General features: G+C 36.0%; 1 protein-coding gene across 5 annotated transcripts in view; it reads left to right on the forward strand.

Annotated features, from left to right (window-relative positions):
- Positions 1–23170, forward strand: part of LOC150103432 (L-fucose kinase-like) — a 455316-nt gene that overhangs the window by 12732 nt on the left and 419414 nt on the right. For all 5 annotated transcript variants that reach the window (XM_090397435.1, XM_090397431.1, XM_090397433.1 and 2 more), the window contains one exon: positions 16250–16401. In XM_090397435.1, coding sequence (XP_090253561.1) covers positions 16250–16401 — 152 coding nt within the window. The remainder of the gene's footprint in view (positions 1–16249; positions 16402–23170) is intronic.

Consider the following 23170-nt stretch of genomic DNA (forward strand, 5'->3'; position numbering starts at 1 on the left):
CAGTAAACAACAGCCATTATACTGCAGAGGCAAGAAAAACAAGTACTTTTATTATGTCAGCGAATAAGATATTTTAATAAAATATTATAAGATATGATATTTTATTATGTCAGTGAATATACAGCAATTCCTCGATTAATGCACCTTCGTTTAGTGCGTCATTTTTTCGATATGCAAATTCGATTAGTGCACCTCTAAAATTCAATTAGTGCACCTATATACATCATCATCATCTTCCTTATACCCTCTTTTACCTTGCGGTGTCGAGGGTCCATTGATCATCGGACCTCAATCCGTTTACAGGATAAGGTGGTCAGCCTTATGCCCCGGTGTATCCTATGGCCTGTAGTATTGAGTTCTCAAGGCCAGTTTGCCTGCTTTGCGGGATGAAAAACCCCAGAATAAACTGGGGAAAAAACCCTGCTGTCCACGCCCAAGACTGGCTAACTTGGCTATGGCTGAGGAAGATCCTTCAGCTCCTCACGTCACTGATGGGAATCGAACCTAGGACACTCCTTCCCCAGGCATATGGTTGCGAAGTGCATAACCACTAGGCTAACCGTGCGGCCACCCTATATACATCTTAAAAATAAATGTTAGAGATTTTAAAAATTTTCGTTCTATGCAATTTTTATGGCTAACTATTTTAAAATATCACTCACCAGGATGAAATAATTTAGTTATCGATTTGAAACATTTTACAAAGTTATTTTTTAATGGCATACTACACTATTTCCATGTACACTATGTTCCAAATTTATCGCTAAAATTTATGTCGTCTGCTTTACATAGCATTTTGCTGATCATATCTCTTGCAATTGTTTTCCTTACTTTTTTATTTTAAATTATTTTTCTAACCTTTAATCATTATTATTATTATTACGGGTATCTCCATGGAGTCAGTAGACTCATCGCGGGAGACCCAAACTAGCAAAACAATATCTGTCATATCTCTTCTTGAATTCATTTATAGACGAAGAGCTCACAACTAAGTTAGGCAATGAATTCCACTCATTCACCACCCTGCAGGCAAAAAACCTTGTTCTGACACCTTTGTTTACCACACTCTTCTTTAATTTCCAGGGATGACCTCTTGTTCTTCCATCACTATCACACAGCTGAAACATTTCCCCTGCATCAATCCTCTAAAAACCTTTCAGTAATTTAAATGTTTCTATCATATCCCCTCTTCTTTGCCTATCAACCAATCTCTGCAATTCACCAACTTGGTCACTCTTCTCTGAACCCTCTCCACAGCCTCCTCATCTCCAAGGAATCCAGGTGGCCAGACCTGAGTGCAGTAATCCAAATGTGGAAGTATCAATGCTTTATAAAGGGGAATAATAACCTCTTTATCTCTGGATGCCAATGTGTTCCTCAACAACCAAGTAATCCTATGTGCAATATTGGACACCTTAGCAATGTGTCCTCTGAACTTCATTCCCTATCTACAAACACTCCTAAGTCCCTAGCCTCATCAATCTCTTGGAGTACCTTTCCATCAATTTTCCCTTTACACTTTTCCACATTGAACTGACATCCATTATCTTTTGCCCATTTTACCAGCTTATTTAAATCGTCCTGCAAACTTTCAACATCAGCTTGATTTTTTATTGCGCTATCCAACTTTGCATCATCAGCAAACAACTGAATATCTCCCTTTAAGCCATTTCCTATATCATTTATATACAAATTAAACAACAATGACCCAAGCACAGAGTGATTGTGCCCAAGCACAATCATGAATAAAAGAATTAGTGAGCAAAAAATAGAAGTGTGAAAATGATTCGAAAAGTAATCTGATTGGATGAAAAACTTGAAATAATAAAAAAAAATGAACAAGGTGAGTCCAGAGCAAAGATAGGACAAGAACACAAAAACAGGTGAATCAACTGCTGAATACAAAGAGAACAGTAAGGCTGCTTACTGTTCTCAAAGTATTATAATGATTGAATTAGAGAGACTTCTTTTTACATGGATTGAAGATTGTAACCAACAATGGATCTTGCTAAGGACTGCCTTATTAAATCAAAAGCATTGTTTCTTTGTAACCTGGAAATAAAGTGCTATCAATGATGGAAAAGAATAAGAATTCCACGTTAGTGCTGGGTGATTTGAGCGTTTCAAAAAGAGAAATAGCCTACATAATGTTCTAATTACAAGCAAAGCTGCAAGTGCAGATAAGGAGATATCCAGAGATTTTGAAGAAAATTGTGTAAGAAGGGGACTATTGTGATCAATGAATATTTAATGTCAATGAAACCAGCCTTTTTTTTGGAAGCGAATGCCTCCCAAGACTTTTCTAGCCAAATCAGAGAATTCTCAGCCTGGTTATAAAGTCGCAAAGTCGAATGAAATTACTGCTAACAATATGCGAGCCGTTTGGTAGCACATTCTTCCACTTGTGCAAATGATTTGAGAGGCTTTTCAAATTAATCTAATTAATTAAATTTCATTCTGAGAAGTTGAGTGATTCCGACTTGCTAAATTTAGATGCACAGCGGGAAGATCCTGAAGAATATGAAGAAAATTTAATCACTGACAAGCCCTAGAGGTTTCACAGAAACAATTTGAAAATAGTTTTCGTATAATCGAAGTTTTTAAGCAGTAATGCTTAGAGACTGACCCTGGTGAAGAGAGAACCAGTAAAATTTGCAGAAGTAGCAATAGGGCCATACCATCAGTTGTATGAAAAAAAGAAATAGAACACCTGCCAAACTACATTAGTTCAATTCTTTGTTAAGAAGCAGAATAATAAATTTATATTCTGAATATGTTTTATCGTCTTTCAGCTTCATGGTTTTCCTTTAACTAGGCCCTAGAATGAATTATACTTTTCCCATTGGTTATTATATTCGATTAATGGGCATGTTTTAAAGACCGCGTTAGCCTCATTAATTGAGGAATTACTGTATTTCTCAAGAGATATAGTGCAATTAGAGACAACCGGGATAAAACGACACTAATTAATGAATCACATGTCCCCTCATACAGGGGACATGTGATTCATTATTTAGTGTCGTTTTTAGTTAGTTTTTAGTTTTTAGTTAGATACTGTGTTTGCACCAGCAAACACAGTATCTAACTAAAAACTATTGTTCTTAATTAGATGTGTGTGAGTTTGCCTGCCCAGAAGCAGCAATAAAATTCAACCGAATATGTTAAAATTTGTGAGCGTGTTAAAACTAAGAAATATATATATAGTGAATGTTGTTATGGCTGTTTACATATGGAATTTGGTTGAAGACAGTTAGCATTTCAACTCAATTGTCAGCTATGCTTTTATCTTTCGGTTGTGCGATCTTTTGTTAATACTGCACCAATCATATGCACGTCTTAATAACCTGCCATTGCTGTCTGTTTCGCGTTAGGCTTAATTACCGTAAAGGGAAAAAAACTCACAAAACAGAAAAATGACCCGGGGAGCCACAGCTGAATTTAACCGCTACTTTGGATATGAGGACGAAATGAGCAAGAGAATTAGTGGTGGTTGTGGGACAAATGATTTAAATGGACACAAGGAGAATGTAAGGATGAATATCAAGAGGTTATTGAGAAGAGTGAAAGATGAAAGTATAGTGGGAATGGTTTTCAATGTGTTGCCAAGGTATGACAATGATGAATTGAGATGGAGAGCAGAATCATGAATGGTATGCTAGCAGAGCTGTGTGAGGAGACAGGAGTACAGTTTCTGGATGTATGGCATGAAATTGAGGAAAAACCAGAACTGGGTTTTACTAGCATTGAAGTTGAAGAGGTTATCTAAGCCCCATTGGAGGATAGCTTGGAGGTCAGAGTTAAGGGCAGTGGTGGTTGATGCTTGGGGTGTTTAAGGGTCAAAGCTCTGTAACTGAGAGGAGTCCTCCACATAGCCTTTAAAGGAATGTGGAGAACTGACCAGGGCTTCTGACCTGATGTCCAATCCTCACCTTCTCGTGTTGCACCCTGTTGGGTATCTACCTGGATACTGAACGGATGAGGATGGGCTGGCAGTTTGGGATTTAGCCAACCAAATTGTATTCTTATTGGTTAAACCAAAATAAAAAATGATGGTACAACATGACAAAATTTCACCAGCTTGGGCATCGCCCGGTTAAACAAGGCTCCAGTTGTTTTCACCAGGGCGAACAGCGAAAAGTCAGCTACTGGAACAAATCTAAAAACACACCCCAACTCAACATCACCAGAGTTAAAGATCGGTACTATCAACATAAGAAGCCTGAATGGCGAAGAAATGGAGCTAGCTGAGGAATTAGATAAGTACAGATCGGCATAATAGGGGTGACTGAAACAAAAAAGACAAAAACTGGTGAGATCTTTCTGAGCAATAAATACAAAATGTTATATTCAGGCAATGACAATCAAGGAAAAGAAGGAGTAGCCATAGTATTCAACACAAAATACGAGGCTAATCTTCTTGAATGGCAGTCAGTCTCAAGTAGAGTAATGTGGGCAAATCTGAGAATGGGGAACTGGACAATGAGACTTATTTGTGCCTATGGCCCCACAGAAGGTTCTACTAAGGTAGAAGAGGAGGAATTTTTTGATGGTCTAGAAAAAGCAAATGACACAATGAAAAAGGAAAAGGTGATCCTTGTTGGGGATCTGAATAGCAGAGTAGGAAATGATTGTCAGACATACAAAAATATTTTGGAAAAATTTGGAGAAAATAGCAAAGCTAATAATAATGGCAAATACCTGTTAGATTTCTGCTCAGAACATGGACTGGTTATTACTAACACCATGTTCCAACATAAAAATGTGCACAAATTGACATGGAGAGAAGAGGCAAAGAATAAGAAAAGTCTCATTGACTATGCTATTGTTGATAGTGATGTTTTTTCCCCTGGTTCAGGACACCAGAGTGTACAAAGGATTTGAAATTGGAAGCAATCACTATTTAGTCTTGAGCAGGATAAAATTGAATTTCATATTGAAAAGAATAACATGTAAGAAAGTTTTAAGGCAAATAAAAGTTGAGCAGCTCTCAGATGTGAACTGTAGACTAACATATACAAAGGTTATTCAAGAAAAAAATGAAAGAATTTGAGAACAGGAACCAAACCTTGGAGATTCAGTGGCAAGCCTTGAAGAAAACCTTGATTGATTCAGCCAGAGAAGCATGTGGTGAGGTTGTCTGCAAGGATAGAAAAATCAGGACTCCATGGTGGACACAGGAAGTTAAAGAGGCGGTGAAGGAAAAAAAGAAAGCATATCAAAAGTTCCTGTCAAATAAGTCAGCTTTTGCTCTTAGAGAATACAGAGACAAATGTAAGAAAGCAAAACACTGTGTAAAGTAAACAAAAGTCATGGGAGGACTTTGGCAAGAACATAGAAAATAAATATCAAGAAAATGAACATCAATAAAATATTCTGGAGGTTGTTGAAAGGAGTTAGAGATGATAAAGGTGAAATGAAAACAGGAGAAAAAGATATCCTTGAAGTAAGGAGTAATTACTTCGAAAAATCGTTAAATGAAACAAGCAGTGGTAGCACAGTGGTAAAAAACACTCAACAGGCATACAGTCAGGAATACATATCCATACTTGAAGTAGAAAACGCCATCAAAGGCTTGAAATGTGGAAAGGCAGCAGGAGTAGATGATATTCGACCAGAAATGCTGAAGTATGGTGGTATAAAAGTCTTACAGTGGCTGCACTGCATAGTTCAGAAAGCCTGGACAGAGGGACAAATTCCCGATGATTGGAGTAGAGCTCTACTCCAATCATCGGGAATCCTCGGATGATGTTATACTTCTAAATAAATCCGCTACAAGTCTGCAAGATTCTCTGACTAAATTGAATAGCAGTTGTAATAGATATAGTATGAAGGTCAGCATTAAAAAGACAAAGACAATGAAAATAGGTAGAATTGTTGAAAATGTCAACTGTGTTGTGAACGGGGAACCTGTGGAACAAGTAAAACATTTCAGCTACTTAGGCACGATTTTTAGTGAAGATGATAAATTAAATATGGAAATAGACAACAAAATCAACAAAGTCAGTATGATAGGAAGTCCTTTGAATAAATTCATATGGAATAAGAGAGAAATTAGTCTGAACACTAAATTAGCTGTGTACAAGACAGTGTTCAAACCAGTTTTAACTTATGGATCTGAGAGCTGGGTCAGAAGTAAAACACTTGACCAAAGACTAGAGACCACAGATATGAGAGTCCTGAGATAGATTATAGGCATGAACAGATGGCATCAATGGCAATATCATATTAAAGCGAGGATATTAAGCGAGAACTTGACATTGTCAGCATCCAGGAATGCGTTAGTAGAGCTAATCTGGTGGTATGGTCACTTAAACAGAATGGGCGAGGAAAGATTAGCAAAATGCGTTCTCTGCCAGGATGGCAGGAAAACAACCCAGAGGAAGACCAAGATACAGGTGGATTGATACGGTACAATGTGCCTTAGACGATAGAAATATAAGATCTGATAATGATAATATTGGAGTCTTTTCCTCCAAGTAATAGACTGATTTGGAGGAAAACTGTAGATAGGAAGTTAGTAATTATGTAAATTTTTCATGTAGTACTATCATATTCTGTACACTCCTTGAGGGTACATGTCATGAATTTGATGATGATGATCCTGAGAGTCCAAATGATGGGAGTTTGCTTAGTAAGCCTTTGTGCCAGACCTAGTAAAAGGCTTTAGAGATATCAAGTGGAACTACTTGGTATTTTCTAAATTTCTCCGTTGCATTTGTCTAGCGATGGGTGACGTATGAGAATTGATCTCCTGTTGATCGGCATCAACGGAATCCGTACTGGTGGTTGCTTAATCGCTGGGTTACTTTCAAGGTAGAGTAGGAGTTGGGAGTTGATGGTTTTATCAGTTCTTTGAATAGGACGGAAGTGAGTGAGATAGGGTGATAATTAGATGGCAGTGATTTATCACTCTTTTTAGGAATGGGTTGAATATAGGCCAATTTCCAGGCTTTGAGATATATCAGTGAAGTAAGAGAAAGTATGTACAGATGGCATAGAATAGGAGTCAGTTCTGGTGCATAGACTTTCAGGACAATTGGAAGAATGCCATCAGGGCCAGGAGACTTTTTTTGTGTCTAATTTAGACAACAGGTTTATGATCTGTTTTTGGCAAAAGGATATAGGGGGCAGTGTATGTTTTGCACTTGGAATGACTGGAGGGCATTTGCCATTGTCAGTTATGTGTGCATTGGAGGCAAAGTGTGAAGCCATGAGGTTAGCTTTTTCTGTGGGTGATGTTGCAATTGAGCCATCTAGGTATGATAGGACTGGGAATAGTGCAGGGCAAAAGTTACGACCATTTGCCTTGGCGAGAGACCAAAAGGTATGGCTGCCATTTGGGCAGGCTGCAAGCTTCCTACTTTTTGCCCATTCATATTCTGTTTAAGAAGCATTGATAATTTTCTTGCATTTGTTTCGGTCTCCAGTATAGGCATTGAAGGAGGATGGGGTTCTTGATTGTTGTGGTATACCTAATTTTTCATTTGTACAGCCTTGGCACATCTTTTGGAGAACCAGGGTTTAGATAGGGGATGGCAGTTCAGAGTAGAGTGGGGAATGTATGTTTTCATGCCAGTGAGGATTACTTTGGTAGGATATGTGTGGTACATATGTTTGGACTGAAGGAAACAATAATCCAACCATGGGAATGAAGCATAGTAGACTGTCCCATTTGGCACTGTTATAATGCTAAACTGCCCCTGTGTGTGTGGGAGTGTCTGTGTAAGCATTGTTGCATGGGGGAAGAGATTCTAAGTTGTGGTCAGAATTACCCAGGGGGGGGGCTCACTACATTCACTGCATATTTGGAGGGATCGTTGGTAAGGAAGAGATCTAGGGTATTAAGGGAGTGATTCGAGTTATTTGGTATTCTGATCGGCTTTTGAACAATTTATGTAGGGCTGTTAGTGATGGCAAAGGTTTCAGCATCTCTGCCTGCAGGATCTGTACAACTGGAAGAGGAAAGCCAATTGGTGTAATGGACATTAAAATCACATAGAGGATGATTTCACTGTTAGGAGAGCGGGACTGGAGAAAATCAACTTTTAAGGAGAGGAAATGAAAGAGCTCAGAGTGGTTGGTGGTATTAGGAGAGCATTAGAGACAGCAGATGAATTTGACTGAGTCAGGGAAGGATATTTTCAGCCAAAGAAGGTCGGAGCTGGAAGATTCTAGGTTAGATGCGATCTGGCAGGGTATGTCAGAGCGGATGTATGCACAGATGCCACCCTTGGGTTGATAGTTGGTAAGGTGAGATTTGAGTTTCTGTTAAAAACAGTAGGTGGGATTTGGTGGACTACAGATGATAGTGGACACTATTAAGGTTGGAGTTGACGCCATGGATGTTGGTGAAGTGGATATGCAAGGTTCTGTGAGGCATGGATTTGACCGCAAGGGTCTTGCATGTTTCCTATGCGGTGCTTGCATACTGGTCTCCTTGGTGGCTACTAGTGGTGTCTCTTGGTTTTTGCACTAGTTTGGTTTGTTTGTAGTCTATCATCCAATATTTAGTTGGATGCTGCTATAGGCTAGGGAATATGGAGGGTGATGGTGATAAAGAAATTTATAAACCACTTGGATTAGTGAACAAAAGAAGGGTAATTATTATGAGCAATTTTAAATATGATAGTATAGATTGGAATGAATGAATTTCTTGTTCTTTAGAGACAATTATCTCAGGCAGCATGTAAAGGAGGGCATGCGAGGATTGAGAGTTTAGATCTGGTCATTTTATCAGAGGATGTTATTATGAGTGGGGTTTCGCACTTTTCTCCAGTTGGTGAGAACGAGTATGAAGTGATGGGTTTTGGCTAGCAATATGCAAACTTCTGTGAGGAAAAGATATATGTAGATGTAGAAGGCTGGTGATTATGACAAGCTTAGGAGACAGCTTGGAGTTATAGCATGGAGTGAGGAGTTGAGCAAAAAGGAAGCAAATGTCATGTGGGAACCGACAAAGAAATACATAGCAGCATCATTGTGTGAATGTATTTTGAAGGGCAAAAGGTTGAATAAGGTAGGTGTAAATTGGATGAATGAGGGGGCTTAAGAATGAAATCTGGAAGAAGAAGAAGAAGGCAATACAAGATGAATAATGGTAATAATCATTTACATGAAGAGCATAAATAACAAGCCAGGAGAATGACTCAGTAAGGACAAAATTGCAGTAAGAGGGTGAAGAAAACCCTAGAGAGTTTTTTAGAAAGATTATGGTAAGGTTAATAGATGAAATTGGTAGAATGATAACTGATGCAGAAGACATTGTTGAGATATTCAGTGATCATTTTATAAGGGTGTTTCATCTTTAGGATGAAATCATGAGAAACTTAAGTGTAGAGAACATGGAGAGGATGGCTTAGTTGCAAGTCAGCAGGAGGTATTGGAGGAAATAAATACCCTTGATGTCAATAAGGCTGATAGGATTTGATGATATATCACCACGCATCTTAAGGAAATGTTCCAGGGAATTGGCAGTAGCATCGATATGCCTGTTTATAACTCTTACAACACACAGATTCCTTGGGAGTGAAAAGAAGGTAAAATTGTTTCACTGTATAAAAGATGGCGATATGACTGTGACTACAAATTATAGGTCAATCTGTATATCTGGAGTTGTGATGTAGGTACTAGAGAAAGATTGATGAGAAGTAGGATACAGAAACGGATGGAATTGAATAACAAACTTCTGAGTTGGATCAGTGACTGGTTGTCAGATTGGTTCTGAAAGTTGTATATAGGGTGCAGTATCCTGAAAAAGGTCCCATAACTGACTCCTCTGGCACATCACTAGCGATGTGCCAGAGTCAGTTATGGGACCATTGCTGTTCACTTTATATATTAATGATATTGGGATGGGTTTTACTTGTGAAATGCAGCTGCTTGCAAATGATGCAGAATTGCAGAGAGCAATGCAGAGTCAAGCTGATGTTATGGCCTTACAGGACTTGAATAGTTTGCATGAATTGGTCTAGATCAGGCCTCATATGAATTATTATGAGGACAGATTGAGCAAATGTAAATTGCAAAGAATAAGAGGAGGAGGGATATGATTGAGACATTTAAGCAAGTCCTCTTGGGGGGGGCTGTAACCCCTAGAGAGCATGTCCCCTGGGTGGTGGATAGGGGAGCCCACCATATGTGTGTGTGTGTATATGGTGGGGTGGTCTGAATATACTGAATAAGGACTCATGGACCAACAGGGCCATAAGGGGAAAATCATCTTGATTGTAAGGGAAGTGGTACTCCCATGGACCCCTAGCTGGATCTATCCTCTCCTTCTTCTCCTTTGAGGAAGATCCGCTTACTTTAATCTTTCTTATAAGGCCTTATCTGCCAACTCTTCTTATTTTATGACCCCTATGCTATTAGAGTACTCGAGGGCCATGAGGTCTTTTCATTTCTAGCCTTACAACTATGCCCTCTCTATAAACCTTACTATAATTCTTCTATAATCTACTCTTTCTCGCTTCAATATACCCTATTCCTCCTATGGGTTTAAATTTGGAAGAAGGCTAGTTCAGAAGCCTTAAACAGCCCTACCACTGAACTATTCCATTGTCAGGCTAGTCCCCTGACATGGAGCACATAATTCTACTTGTAAGCTGACAGAAAAAGATAATCGGACTGAATCTATGGGAAACGACCCTGGAATGGAAAAGGTAAAACAAAAATGGAAACGACAAAATATAATACACATTGCGAACTGGAATGTAAGAGGAATAGCATATAAAGAAATAGAATTAGACCAATTATTAAATGAAAGAAATTTTAAAATAGCAGTAATCGCTGAAACAAAAAAGAAATTAAAAGGAACTATGAGAACCGAAAATTTTAATGTGATATACAATGGAGTCGACAGAGACCAAAGAGCATGAGCAGGAGTCATGATTTGGATTCATAACTCCCTTTCAAAACAGTTAAAACATTATAAATTATGGAATGAAAGAATAATAGAAGCTATAATAAAAATAGATAGAGGCTATTTAACAATAATTGGTTTATATGCCCCAGAAGAAGGAAAAGAACAGGATAATATTGATTTTTATAATCAGCTACAAAACATATATAATAAAATAAATAAAAATGATTATGTAATTTTAGCAGGAGACTTAAATGCAAAAATTAGAAACACGAAAATTAATAATAATATAGGAATACATGGAGAACATACTCTAAACAGGAATGGTAAAAAATTGATAGACTTTGTAGTTTATAATAACCTAAAAATAATGAATTTCTTCTATAAACATAAAGACAATACTTAAATATACTTGGGCAGCAAGAGGATGGAAATCAATATTAGATTACTTCATATTAAATGAAAAGACATCAAAATTTTCACTAGATGTTAGAGTTCACAGAGGATATGAAATAAGCAGTGACCACTTCCTTGTTAAAATAAAATTAAGATTACCACCTAAATGGCTACAAGTAACAAGAACAGAAAGAAAAATTGAAACATTTGTTTATATACCTAGACTATTGAATGACACAAATGTACAATGGCTATGTGAACAAAGAATTAACCAATATCTAGATAAAATAAAACAAAATGAAGAGATAGAAATAGAATGGCTTAATATAAAAACGATACTAAATGCAGCAGCAAATAAAAGCTTAGGAAAGACCAAAAAATTCAATAAAAGGAAAAACATGAAGATCTGGGATGATACAATCAAAGAAATAATCAAAAAGAAAAAAGAAGCCTATCACAAATGGTTAAGCAGTAAAAGATTAGAAGATGAAATAGAATATAAAAGAATAAGAGCCATAACTAAAAGAGAAGTCAGAAAAAGACATAGAGAATCATGGAATAAATTTGTTTCTAATTTAGAACATGATTTATATAAAATAAGACCCAATGTATATAAGATTTTGAAACACTTAAGTGCAGATACCAAAGAAAACATAAAATTAAAACACCGAATTGAAATTAGTAGAATTTCTAAATTACTACACAGAATTGTGGACAGACAAATATTTTAAAAAAGACAACTGGCAAACAATTAACGAAAATGAAAAGGAAATAACTAAAGAAGAATTAGAAATCAGCCTGAAAGGAACAAGAAATGGAAAATCACCTGGAGAAGATAAGCTAGGTTCAGAACTATATGAATACTCAGGAACAAGATTCAAAGAAAGACTCCTATTATTTTTAAATAAAATCTATTCAACTGATATCCCCCCAATAGAATGGAAAAAAAGCAATTGTGATTCCTATCTTTAAAAAAGGTAATAGAGATGACGTTAAAAACTATAGAGGTATCAGTATACTAAATTCCTCTTACAAGATATATAGCAGAATCTTAAATAGCAAACTAATGAAATATTCTGAAAACTTTATTTTAGAAATACAGAATGGATTTAGAAAAGGACAATCATGTATAGACCCAGCCTTTTGCCTAAAATTAATAATAGAGAAAAGAAGAGAATATAATTTAGAAACACATATTGCATTTATTGACTTTGAAAAACATTTGACAAAGTTAAAAGAAACATATTATTTAACATATTAAAAGAAAGACAAATACCAAATAATATCCTAAAAGCTATCACAAGTATATATGAAAATAATGAAATACAAATAAGATTAAATCATGAGCTATCATATATGAAAGAGATAAACCAAGGGGTCCAACAGGGATGTCCCCCTCTCAGCAAGTCTTTTTAATATCTACATAAATGAAATAATAATAAAATGGAATAAAAATTTACATCAAAGAATTAAACTTTCTCCTACAGTAAACTTAAATACTCTCCTCTTTTCTGACGACCAAATAATAAAATTACAAATTCCGAAGGTAACTTATAGAAAGCTATTTTGGATCTAAATAAGATAGCCAAAGATTATGGTATGATAATATCAACAGAAAAATCAAAAACTATGGCCTTTAAAGGACAAGATCCAGCAAGAAAAATAAAATAGTAATAGATAACAAGATATCTTAGAACAGGCTAATTCATTTAACTACCTAGGATGCATGATCACATATGAAAATGAAAAAAAGATATAAACGTAAAAATTGCAAAATATTTAAAAATAACAGGTGTAATTAACTCTATATTTAAACCAAACCTAGTTCAAAAACAAACCAGACTAAAAGTATACAATACATTAGCCCTACCAATCTTAATGTATGGAAGCGAAATCTAGACAATAAAACAAAAAGGCAAACAAAGATTAACAACAGCAGAAATGAAGTTTATGAGAAAAACTGCAAAGTATACCCTATATGATCACAGAAGAAATGAAGAAATTATGAAAGATTAAACCAAGAACCAGTAATAGAAAAAATTAAAAAATATAAACATAAATGGATGGAACGTTCACAGAATGAAAACAGAAAGATTACCAAAACAAGCCTTTAAGTACAAGCCATTAGGAAAAAGAAAACCAGGACGTCCTCTTAAATGATTCAACAATGACTTCTAAGGCCGGAAAATGCCATGCTAGGCCTAAATCCTTGATACGCATGATGATGATGATGATGATGATGATTTAAGCAAGTCAGGGGTTTTTATCAGCTTGACATGGAAAAGATTTTTCATAGAATGGAAGAGAGAGGTAGAACAAGAGGCCATCCCTGGAAACTGTATCAGGAGGGTATGATCAGAGGAGATGGAGAGCCAGAATAGAGAGTGGTTGGTGAGTGGAATGCATTGCCTGAGTGTGTTGTGAATGTAGACACATTGAATCAGTTTAAAACATGGTTGGATGAGTATTGTGTGCTATAACGTGTACCTCCTAAGATGAGTCTCTGACTCCATGGAAGTCAGATGTTAATAATAATAATAATGAAGGATGTACCCATTAAATCATATGGCTGCTATGGGATTTGCTAGTTAAAATGCCTTAAAAATGGAAGATTATTATATAACACCTCCAGGGAGTCCAAAGACTCATCGAGGGAGGGGTACCTATTCTACAACTCTCCGTCTCTACCAGTCCATCAATTGCAACTACCTTCATCATCTACACCAATGGCATCTACCGCCAACCACCACCATCAACATCACAACAACAACATCAGAACACAATCTCCATCAATGATCTACTGCAATTGACCTCCAACCCAATACATAGTTTTGCAGATGACAGCACGCTACACTCCTCACTTGCATTTGATAAGCCTTACCCTACACAACTCACTTCAATCTACAGAACATCAACTACCACCACCCTCAACTCTGATCTCCAAGCCATCCTACAATGGGGCTCGGATAACCTCATAAATTTCAACGCCAATAAAACTCACTTCTGTACTATTTCCCATAAAAAAGAACCATTTTTTCCCAGTATCCATTTTTGACGATACCCAAATTTCCAGACAGTTTGAGATCTCGCTTCTTGGAATCACCCTCACATTAAACCTCTCCTGTCATAAACATGTCACAACCATTGCATCCTCAGCCTCAAAAAAACTAGGATTTCTCTTTCGCTCAAGACATTACTTCACCCCCCCCCCCCGAACAGTTATTAACATTATACAAATCACAAATCCGCCCAGCTATTGAATACTGCTCCCACATATGGGGTGGGGCCTCTAAAAGCTCTCTCAAAATGCTCGACTCAGTACAGCGCAGAGCAATTAGACTTATCAGTGACCCATCCCTTACCAACTCTCTCCCCCCACTTTCACACAGACATATGGTCTCTGTAATATGTACATTCTACAAATATTTCCATGGGAAATGCTCATCTGAAATAACATCAATAATTCCTCCGCTCAGTACTAAGCTCATTGGAACACGTGCAGCTGCTGCTGCTGCACAACATCCCCTCACAATACACCTAGAAACAAATAGAACAAGTTTCTTTTCCTCTTTCTTCATCCCTGTAACTGCTTGCACTGTGGAACAGTCTCCCACCTGCTGTGTTTCCCAAGGAATACAATTTCACGTCATTCAAATCAAATGTAAACAAATTCCTCCTTTCCCAACCCACTACCCATACACGGTACTAATGTACTATAGTTTGACCAACCAACCTCCTGTGTATGGGCTAAAAAGAAAAAAAAAAAAAAAACACCATCACCCGCAGCCTATTGGCTGAAGAGCAGATATGCTAACCACTCAGCCAACCAGGCGGCTTGAAAAAATTCTGAGTGCTGAATGAAAAATGTTTAGGAATATTTATCTTCTTATTATTTATTTATTTTTCATTATGACTTGGCATCCTCCGTGGATGCCAAGAAGGATGCCATATATTTATTTAATTTCTAATGAAGAGATTAACAAGCTAGTTATTCCCAACTCTTTCCCTTCAGAATGTAAATATCATACCCTTTGCAGAATATAATCACAAGTACTGGCACCTGATTATGACACCCCCCTCCTGTTATATCATATATCACTTATAATGTAAATTGAGCAATAAAAATAGCATATAAAAATACTGTTTTACCAAAGCTGTCTTCTAATGTTTTGATTTAATGGATGTCTGCATCTTGTGAAATTAGATCTGTAGATCATGAGATTTATAAGTTCACACCGAGTATAGTAACAATTTTTTTAGCCAGTTCTCAAGTAAGTAGATTTAGTTCATGTAAGTAGAATTTTTCTCCTTCAAAGAAATTTAAGTTTTTAACCTCACATCTTGGAAAAAATTCACTATATAACTTACACAACATTCATCATAATACTAGTGTTTTTTTATATTTTTTTATATGACTATCTCATGAAGGGTTGTAAAAATATAGCACATTAGTACTGTGGTGGGATAAGGATTTAAAAAAATTTTTTTTTGTTAATTTTATATAATTTTTTGTATTCTTATTTAATTTTTATATAATCTGGATATCTTTATGACCAAACATGGAACTTTTCAAGCAACTTTAGACTTCCAATAGACAGTGCACTGTTTATTGGAAGTCTTTCATTCATTGATTCTTTCTCCCTCCATCCCTCCCACTGCTACCAAAGATAGTTACACTCATTCATGTCCAGTTAGATAAAGTTAGAAAAACAAGATAGTGATAATTGTCCGTTGTATTCTAATCATTTTCTTGCCTGTCATTTTGCTAGAAAGAAACTGGCCTGTAATCCAGATTTCCAAAAAAAAGTTACAGGACTTAAAGAATTTCCTTGCACCCTTTGGGAAATTTAAAAAAAAAAAAAATAGAGAATTTTTTTTAATGTATATATATATATATGTGTGTGTGTGTGTGTATATATAAAAGACAAGTATCTTCTTTCCTTAAAAATAAATAGAAATTATTTATCTCAAAGTTTTATTTATCTTTTCTTACAGAACTGGAATATTTCCAAAAGAAAGGATACATTCAAAAGGACATCACCATACTTACAGTGGAGGATCCTGCTGAAAAAGTTGGAAGTGGTGCTGCAACATTAAATGCTCTTCTAGTGGTTACTGAACATCTTAGTGCAAAGCAAAATTATACAGTAAATGTTATTAACGTATACTCCCATACCTTGCACAGTCAAAAGTTCAACAAATGTTTTAATGACAATGATATTTCATGAACAAAATAACTAAAAAAATTAATGCTCAACATTTCAGCCTCTTTAGTTAACATGATTATCAGCAAAAGCAGCAGCATACAAATGGACATATATTTAACAATTCAGTTAATGTGGTAACTTTTGTTATTGTATGTTCTAAGGTGGCTTGATATCAGGTGATTCTGATATCTGCTTGCACTGTAGTGCTGCTTTAGCTTTCAGTGACTAGTAGCTAACTCATATGCATTAAATATAGACTGTGCATTGTAAGTATTAAGTATGGAAAATAATAAGTTTATCTTTGAAACCACATTATATAATCTTAATAATCTTGTTTTGAAATTAAATGAAAATAAATTGTAATTTGAAAAAAGCACCATTTAATATAAATATCACTTTTTCAAATTTTCACTCAATTTATCTTCCATATGCATTATTACTACCTTACTCCTTAAGTTATACCCTTCACTAATGTGGATACCCTGCACCAGCAGATTATTACATGGAGTGTAGATTGAGGAATTTTTCTGGGAGACTTCATATATTGAGTCATAGGTTGGAGGGAGGATTGAAATTGAATTAATACAGTTACTAATAGATAAATATCTGAAACATCATATGATGAAGAGAGATCCATGGTTTTGCAAATGCTGGATCTAGTAATAACATCAGAAGATATATCCATAGCTGATGTAGCCACAAGGTAGCCATTGCTTCTGATCAGGGAAAGTGACTATTCAACAATAGCTAACTTTGTAGTTCCATAGTATGTGAAACTACAGAGCTGGTGATTATGATAAACTTAAGAGACAGCTAGGAGCTATGCTAAGAATGTACAAGGAAAGAATGTCAGTAGTGCATTGGAAATGGTCAGAGATTGCTTCAGGGAAATGGTATCAAACTACATACCAAGGGTCAAGAAGATAACCAGTGCTTAACTAGATATGAGGAGATTAGATGAAAGTTATCCTATACTGACTGATTCAAAATTTATGCTCATTTTGAAGATTTCCAATTGTATCATTTCCTCCCTCTCTGCTCCTGGAACTGAATTATAAATAACTACTCTGTTCAGATTTCTACCGGTCTGAAAATTTTCATAGATAGTATTCAAAATCTATTATTTTATTTTATTTTACTTTTTTGATAAAAGAAGTAAGGCAATAATGTTGTGTCTGTTGAGGTAGGCATTTCTAATTCCAGACTGTTTCTTTGCAATCTACAGTCAGTTATTCAGCTGTTTTTGCTGAAATTATTCTAAGTTTTATAAATACTGTGTTATATTTACACTGTATAAAAATTATTTATATGTATGCCACAAAAAAACAAGTTCAGTAGTATTACTTTTTTTTTTCTTAAAATAATACCAAATATTACTACTATTACTGCTGCTATTTTTCATTTCTGAAATAAGCTGTCTTAGAAATTCTTGATAATAATCCTCTCAGCTTGAGGAAAAGGCTAAAAGCTTACAAAACGTGTGTGTGTGTGTGTATGTATATATGTGTGTGTGTGTGTGTATATATATATATATCCTATGTACTAGCTGTTGGGGGAGGTTAATCAGCCAGTCTTGAACCTTGAATTATGAAAATTAATGGACTGCAGCATGTATATATGTTATACCCTTATGCTTTTTTTTTCTCTCTTATTATATATGCAATATATACACCTAGTCTAGTCATAAATATTATAACTCTCGCAGAAATGCAACTTGGATACCCTGATAAGTCACCCCTCACCAAACCATCAGTGACGCAGGTGATGACCTCTCTGAATCCTGAGTGCTATGGCACATGCTGTGCGACCATCTGAGGTATATACCTGATTGTTTGGTGGTTAAATGATTCTTCAGTGGTGAAAATGTCACCTGTGAAGAGGATATCTTTCTGTATGTTGTTTGCATATTAATCTATCACTAAATCATTTACAGCTTTCAGCACTCACAAATCACATGGATAAGGTGCATATAGCTGCACTCAATATTCAAAACATTCCCCCTTTTGCCTTCAGGCACAGCTAAAGTCTGTGAGGCCACATATCGATGGCAGCATACACAACATCCAAACAAAAACGCTGCCACTGCTTGCTCCAAGTGTTACAGTGGCAGTGACACTCCAGCATTGCCAACCTTCAAGCTCATAATGCTGGGGTGTCGTTTCTTGCAGGCTACTCTTTCAACTTTCGACCACAATTTGAAGTCCAGTAGATTCAGATTAGGACTTTCAGATGGTGATATATGAAAGGGCATATTCGCCTCCAACCACTGTTGTCTGGTCCTTGCCTTATGTGTAGAGGCCGCATCCTGTTGGTCCACTACCCACTGTGAAACAAGGTGTTGTTCAGGGGCCATACCACAAGTTCTGGCATGTTGTCTTGATACACTTTAGCAGAGGTTTTGATCCTTTCTCGCAGAAATGCAATGTGGCTACCCCGATAAGTCACCCCCTCACCAAACCATCAGTGACGCAGGGTGATGACCTCTCTGAATCCTGGGTGCTATGGCACATGCTGTGCAACCATCTGAAGCATATACCTGATCATTCTGCTGCTTAAATGACTCTTCAGTGGTGAAAATGTCATCTGTGAAGAGGATATCTCTGTGTATGTTGTTTGCATACTTCTAGTGAAGTTCCTTTGATTTTATCATCCTCCGCTGCATAAGCTGTAATGTTAGGAAGTGTCCAGTAGAACTACAATAGGCTCTCACCCCAAGCCATCAGTTAGTACACGTGACGTCGTTCTTTGCAAAACATTCATCTCTTGCAACATCACTTTCTGTGTTCTCACAGGATTATGGCACAGATGTGCCTTCACAGCCCTCACAAACTGTTGTGTCCTAAAGTGGTGTGGTCAGCCTGTTTTTTTGGTAGTCAGGTACATCTTCTGTATCATTATAAAGGTTAATAGTCTGATATACAAACATCCTGCTGATCTCAAGTGTTTTTAGCGTGTTGAAAATAACAGGTGGCTGCATTCCAACCTTCTGAAGCTATTACAGCTACAAGATTCTCATAATCTCTCAGTGCATTTATGTTAACCCCTACAGCTAGACATCTCTCTTTCTCTCTCTCTCTCTCTCTATATATATATACACACACACACACACACACATACTGATAGACACGTGAATATTGGCTGCGACAGTGCCATTAATGGAACTGAGCTTGCATAATTTTGTGGGTAGCGTGATGGTATACAGAAATTGTAACAGTATTTAATGGCAAGACTGTGTATATATGCTCATTTCATAGAAACTGCATCACCTACTATAACCATGTTTTTTTTAGTAATTAAATTTGAATGCCTATTTGAAAAGGGAAAATAACTGTCACAAATAATGAAGAAGGTAATATAACATTTTTATTTTTGAATAATATTTGGCTCTTTTTAGTACAAGATGTGACATAATTAGGAAATGACAACAAACTCAACAAATTTGCAAATTTTTCAAAATGGAGTGAACAGTGATGTTTTCACTAGAAAAACAAATACCATATCAAAATTTAGTTCAACTACACAGTTTTACTAACATTCAAAGCAAAAAATTCACTTTTTCTTGTTTAGGACTTCGTGGGTCCTCCACTTGCCTTTATTACAGCTTGGCATCAGTGATGCATTGACAAAATCAATTTCCTGATGGATGCAACTGTCAATTCATAGTTCCATATCCTTATAATGGCTTCTTGGAGCTTCCAAAGTGTTTTTGGCTTCTTCTGTATTTCAGTCTCCATTTGGTACCCTCTCAACAAGATTGAGATCTGGGTGTTTCCTGGCATAGTAGTCACTGAATCGAGTGTTCATCGAGCCACTTATTAACCTGCAACAAAAATTAAAATTTTTTAAGTACTAAACTCAATTTGTATGGTACATTTTAGGATTACAATAGCATTACTTACACTTTTTATCCTATGACAGTGGTGTTCAACCTTTTTTAACTATGGGAGCTACTTTTCTATAAAAAATTATTCGGCGATCTACTCTCTTATATACAAGTTATTCGGTGATCTACTCTCTTATATAGATCACGTTCCCCCAACCTGTTGATTACGCCCAAATAAACAACTGAAAAAAAATACACAACTAAAAACTTTATTTGTTCTACTTCAGCTTGGTTTTATATCAAACAGCCCACTAATTTTATTTGAAATTTCTGCGATGTTCAAGTTTTCTTGAAATGGATTATTGATAAAAGATACAATCATTTCAGTTTTATTAAAATCTTTAAATCTTGAATTTATTTCTTCCTCAACTAATTCTATTTCACGAATAAATTCTTTTAAATCATAGCAAAGCATTTCTTGATTTTGTTCAAAAATTTTAATAAATATGGGAGATGTCTAAATTTGTGGTCATTTATATTTTTCTTTAATAAAAGTTAGTATTCTCGGAAAGTTTTTATTGAACTTAACATGTCAATTAAATTTTTATCTCTACCTTGTAACTCTAAATTTAAATTGCTTATTTTCGTACAGAAATCTACTAAAAATGATAAGTGTAATAACCATCTTTTATCACTCAATCGTGGATAAATATCTCCTTTTTCATCAAGAAAAATTTTTATATCATTAATTAATACAAGAAATCTTTCTAAAAATTGACTTCTGCTGAGCCAGCGAACATTATTGTACAACAGAAGTTCCCTATCATCATCTGCCTGTAATTTAAAGAACCGCCATTGCAGGGCTTTTCCTCGAACAGAATTTACAGTTTTAAATGTAATATCCAAAACATCTTTTGTGTTTAATCTTTTACTATACAGTACTTGTTGGTGAATAATACAGTGGTACGTTAAAAAATCTGGTATTAGTGAAGTTGTTTGATTCATCAAATTGTAATGAAAACGCAACAGACTGGTGAATGTGTGACATTAACCTGGCCTGGAAACTTTTCTCCACCAATTGGAACTCTTCCTTTCAGCAATTTGAAACCTTGTCTGCGGTCTAGAATCTCTCTCTAGCGATGCCTCGAACTGAGAAGCTCCTTTCTGGAAGCGGGAAACTCCTCTCTCAAGCAGTGTGGATCCGGGCAGTCTCTCTGACAGCAACTCAGAAGCTAAAGGAACTGGGGTCCCTTTAGCTTGCTTCAGTCTCTTTTTATTAGGCCTCCTCTGAGACCTTGCATGAAGTTTGGTAACCCCCAAAGAATCGGTATGAGTCTTTCATCTTAAGTTTCAAGTTCGGCAGGCCTTTTGTTCTCCTCCACTTTCTTTTGATTGAAAGTTTCCGGCCATCGGAAAGTTGTTTGAATTCTTTCTGACTGACTTCGGAGATGTTTATGCTTAGAGCCTGCAAGCCTTTCTCATACATACAAGTTTTAATAACAGTCTTTCTAATGCTGCCATGTACAGCTTCGGCGACAAAAACATTGCCTTTGTTTTTAACACTCTAACATATTCTTATTAAAGCAGTATATACAGTTAACTTCAAAAGAGTTATTTACAAAAACATCTAATACAAACTATACCGAGACAAGCAAAGTTTATTTTTTTACAATATTCACATGGGACTTAACCTAAGTGAAAAATCGATGTAATGTGCTTTGGAATATTTAATATTTAAGCTACAATCGAGTTTTTACACTTTGCTTATAATCGTATTTACTCGACTCGCTGTTTGACTTCCACTGATCCAAATTAATTCATTTACCCGGACTTAAAAGAAAATTACTGATTTGACAATTTTAACGAAAATTAAATAAACAATGGTAATACACTTAAAGCAAATTAAAAATAATACAAAATAATGATAAATAAAATATTATGTTTTCAGTTTTAATTAAATTTGTAAGTAGGAGGAATACACAAGAGATCGACCAAAAATTGCTCTGCGATCGACGGTTGAACACCCCTGCCCTCAGTGTGTCATTATGATAAAGTGATCTCTGATAGTAGGCAGCAGTTCTAAAGTATGCTGGTACCCATTGGCACTCTGCAGGTTAAACTTTTTCTCATTCGGAAAAAATTACTCTTTTCTACTTATCAGGGGTCTATTTGGCATGCTGTTTGCATCAATTTAACTGAGCCAGTCTAATTTTTTTGATTAACAAGTTCTTCTTTTTAGAGTGCCTGTCAAATGAGTTACAGAGCTTGCCACAACTCCTCCTTTTTCTTCCCAGTGCTGTTTCAGTTCTCCAGACAACACTTGGCAATTTCTTTTTTTTTTTCTTTTCTTTTTTTTTTTTTTTTTTTTGAGGCAGAGCCACTTTAGAACTTGATTTTGGCATGGTATAGACAGTGGCTTTCTTTCTTCCTCTCCTTTCTTCCTTTCAACAGATCCAGTTTTTTTCGCAAGAGGAATAGCTTTCTCTATTCAAACCTCGAGTCATACTTTTTTTTTCTGTGAGGGGGTTAACTGCACATAACTAATCATAGCAATCTGCACTAAAATACAAAAACTAGTTCTTGCTGTCTGTTTATAGTATAAAAAATTCTAAAGCAATAGCAGCAACTATTATTATCATCTCAAGACCCCCCCATGGAGTCAAAGACTCATCTAGGAGTATAAATTAAATATACCAAGAAATTATATACTTGGTTTAATCCTTTATCCAAGTGTAAACAAACAAGTTTTCCCCTGAACTATTTTCAGGACTGAGGCAATTCATACATAGAGGCTTATGGCTTCGCATCATTTGCCTTAGTATCCCATAATGCAAAGCACATATCCTTACAGGTATGTGTAATGCCATCCATTATGGGAAGGGGTCA

Source organism: Typopeltis vanoorti, chromosome 9 (assembly GCF_054136105.1).
Source record: "Typopeltis vanoorti isolate ZY-2024b chromosome 9, IOZ_Tvanoo_1.0, whole genome shotgun sequence".
Classification (NCBI taxonomy): domain Eukaryota; kingdom Metazoa; phylum Arthropoda; class Arachnida; order Uropygi; family Thelyphonidae; genus Typopeltis; species Typopeltis vanoorti.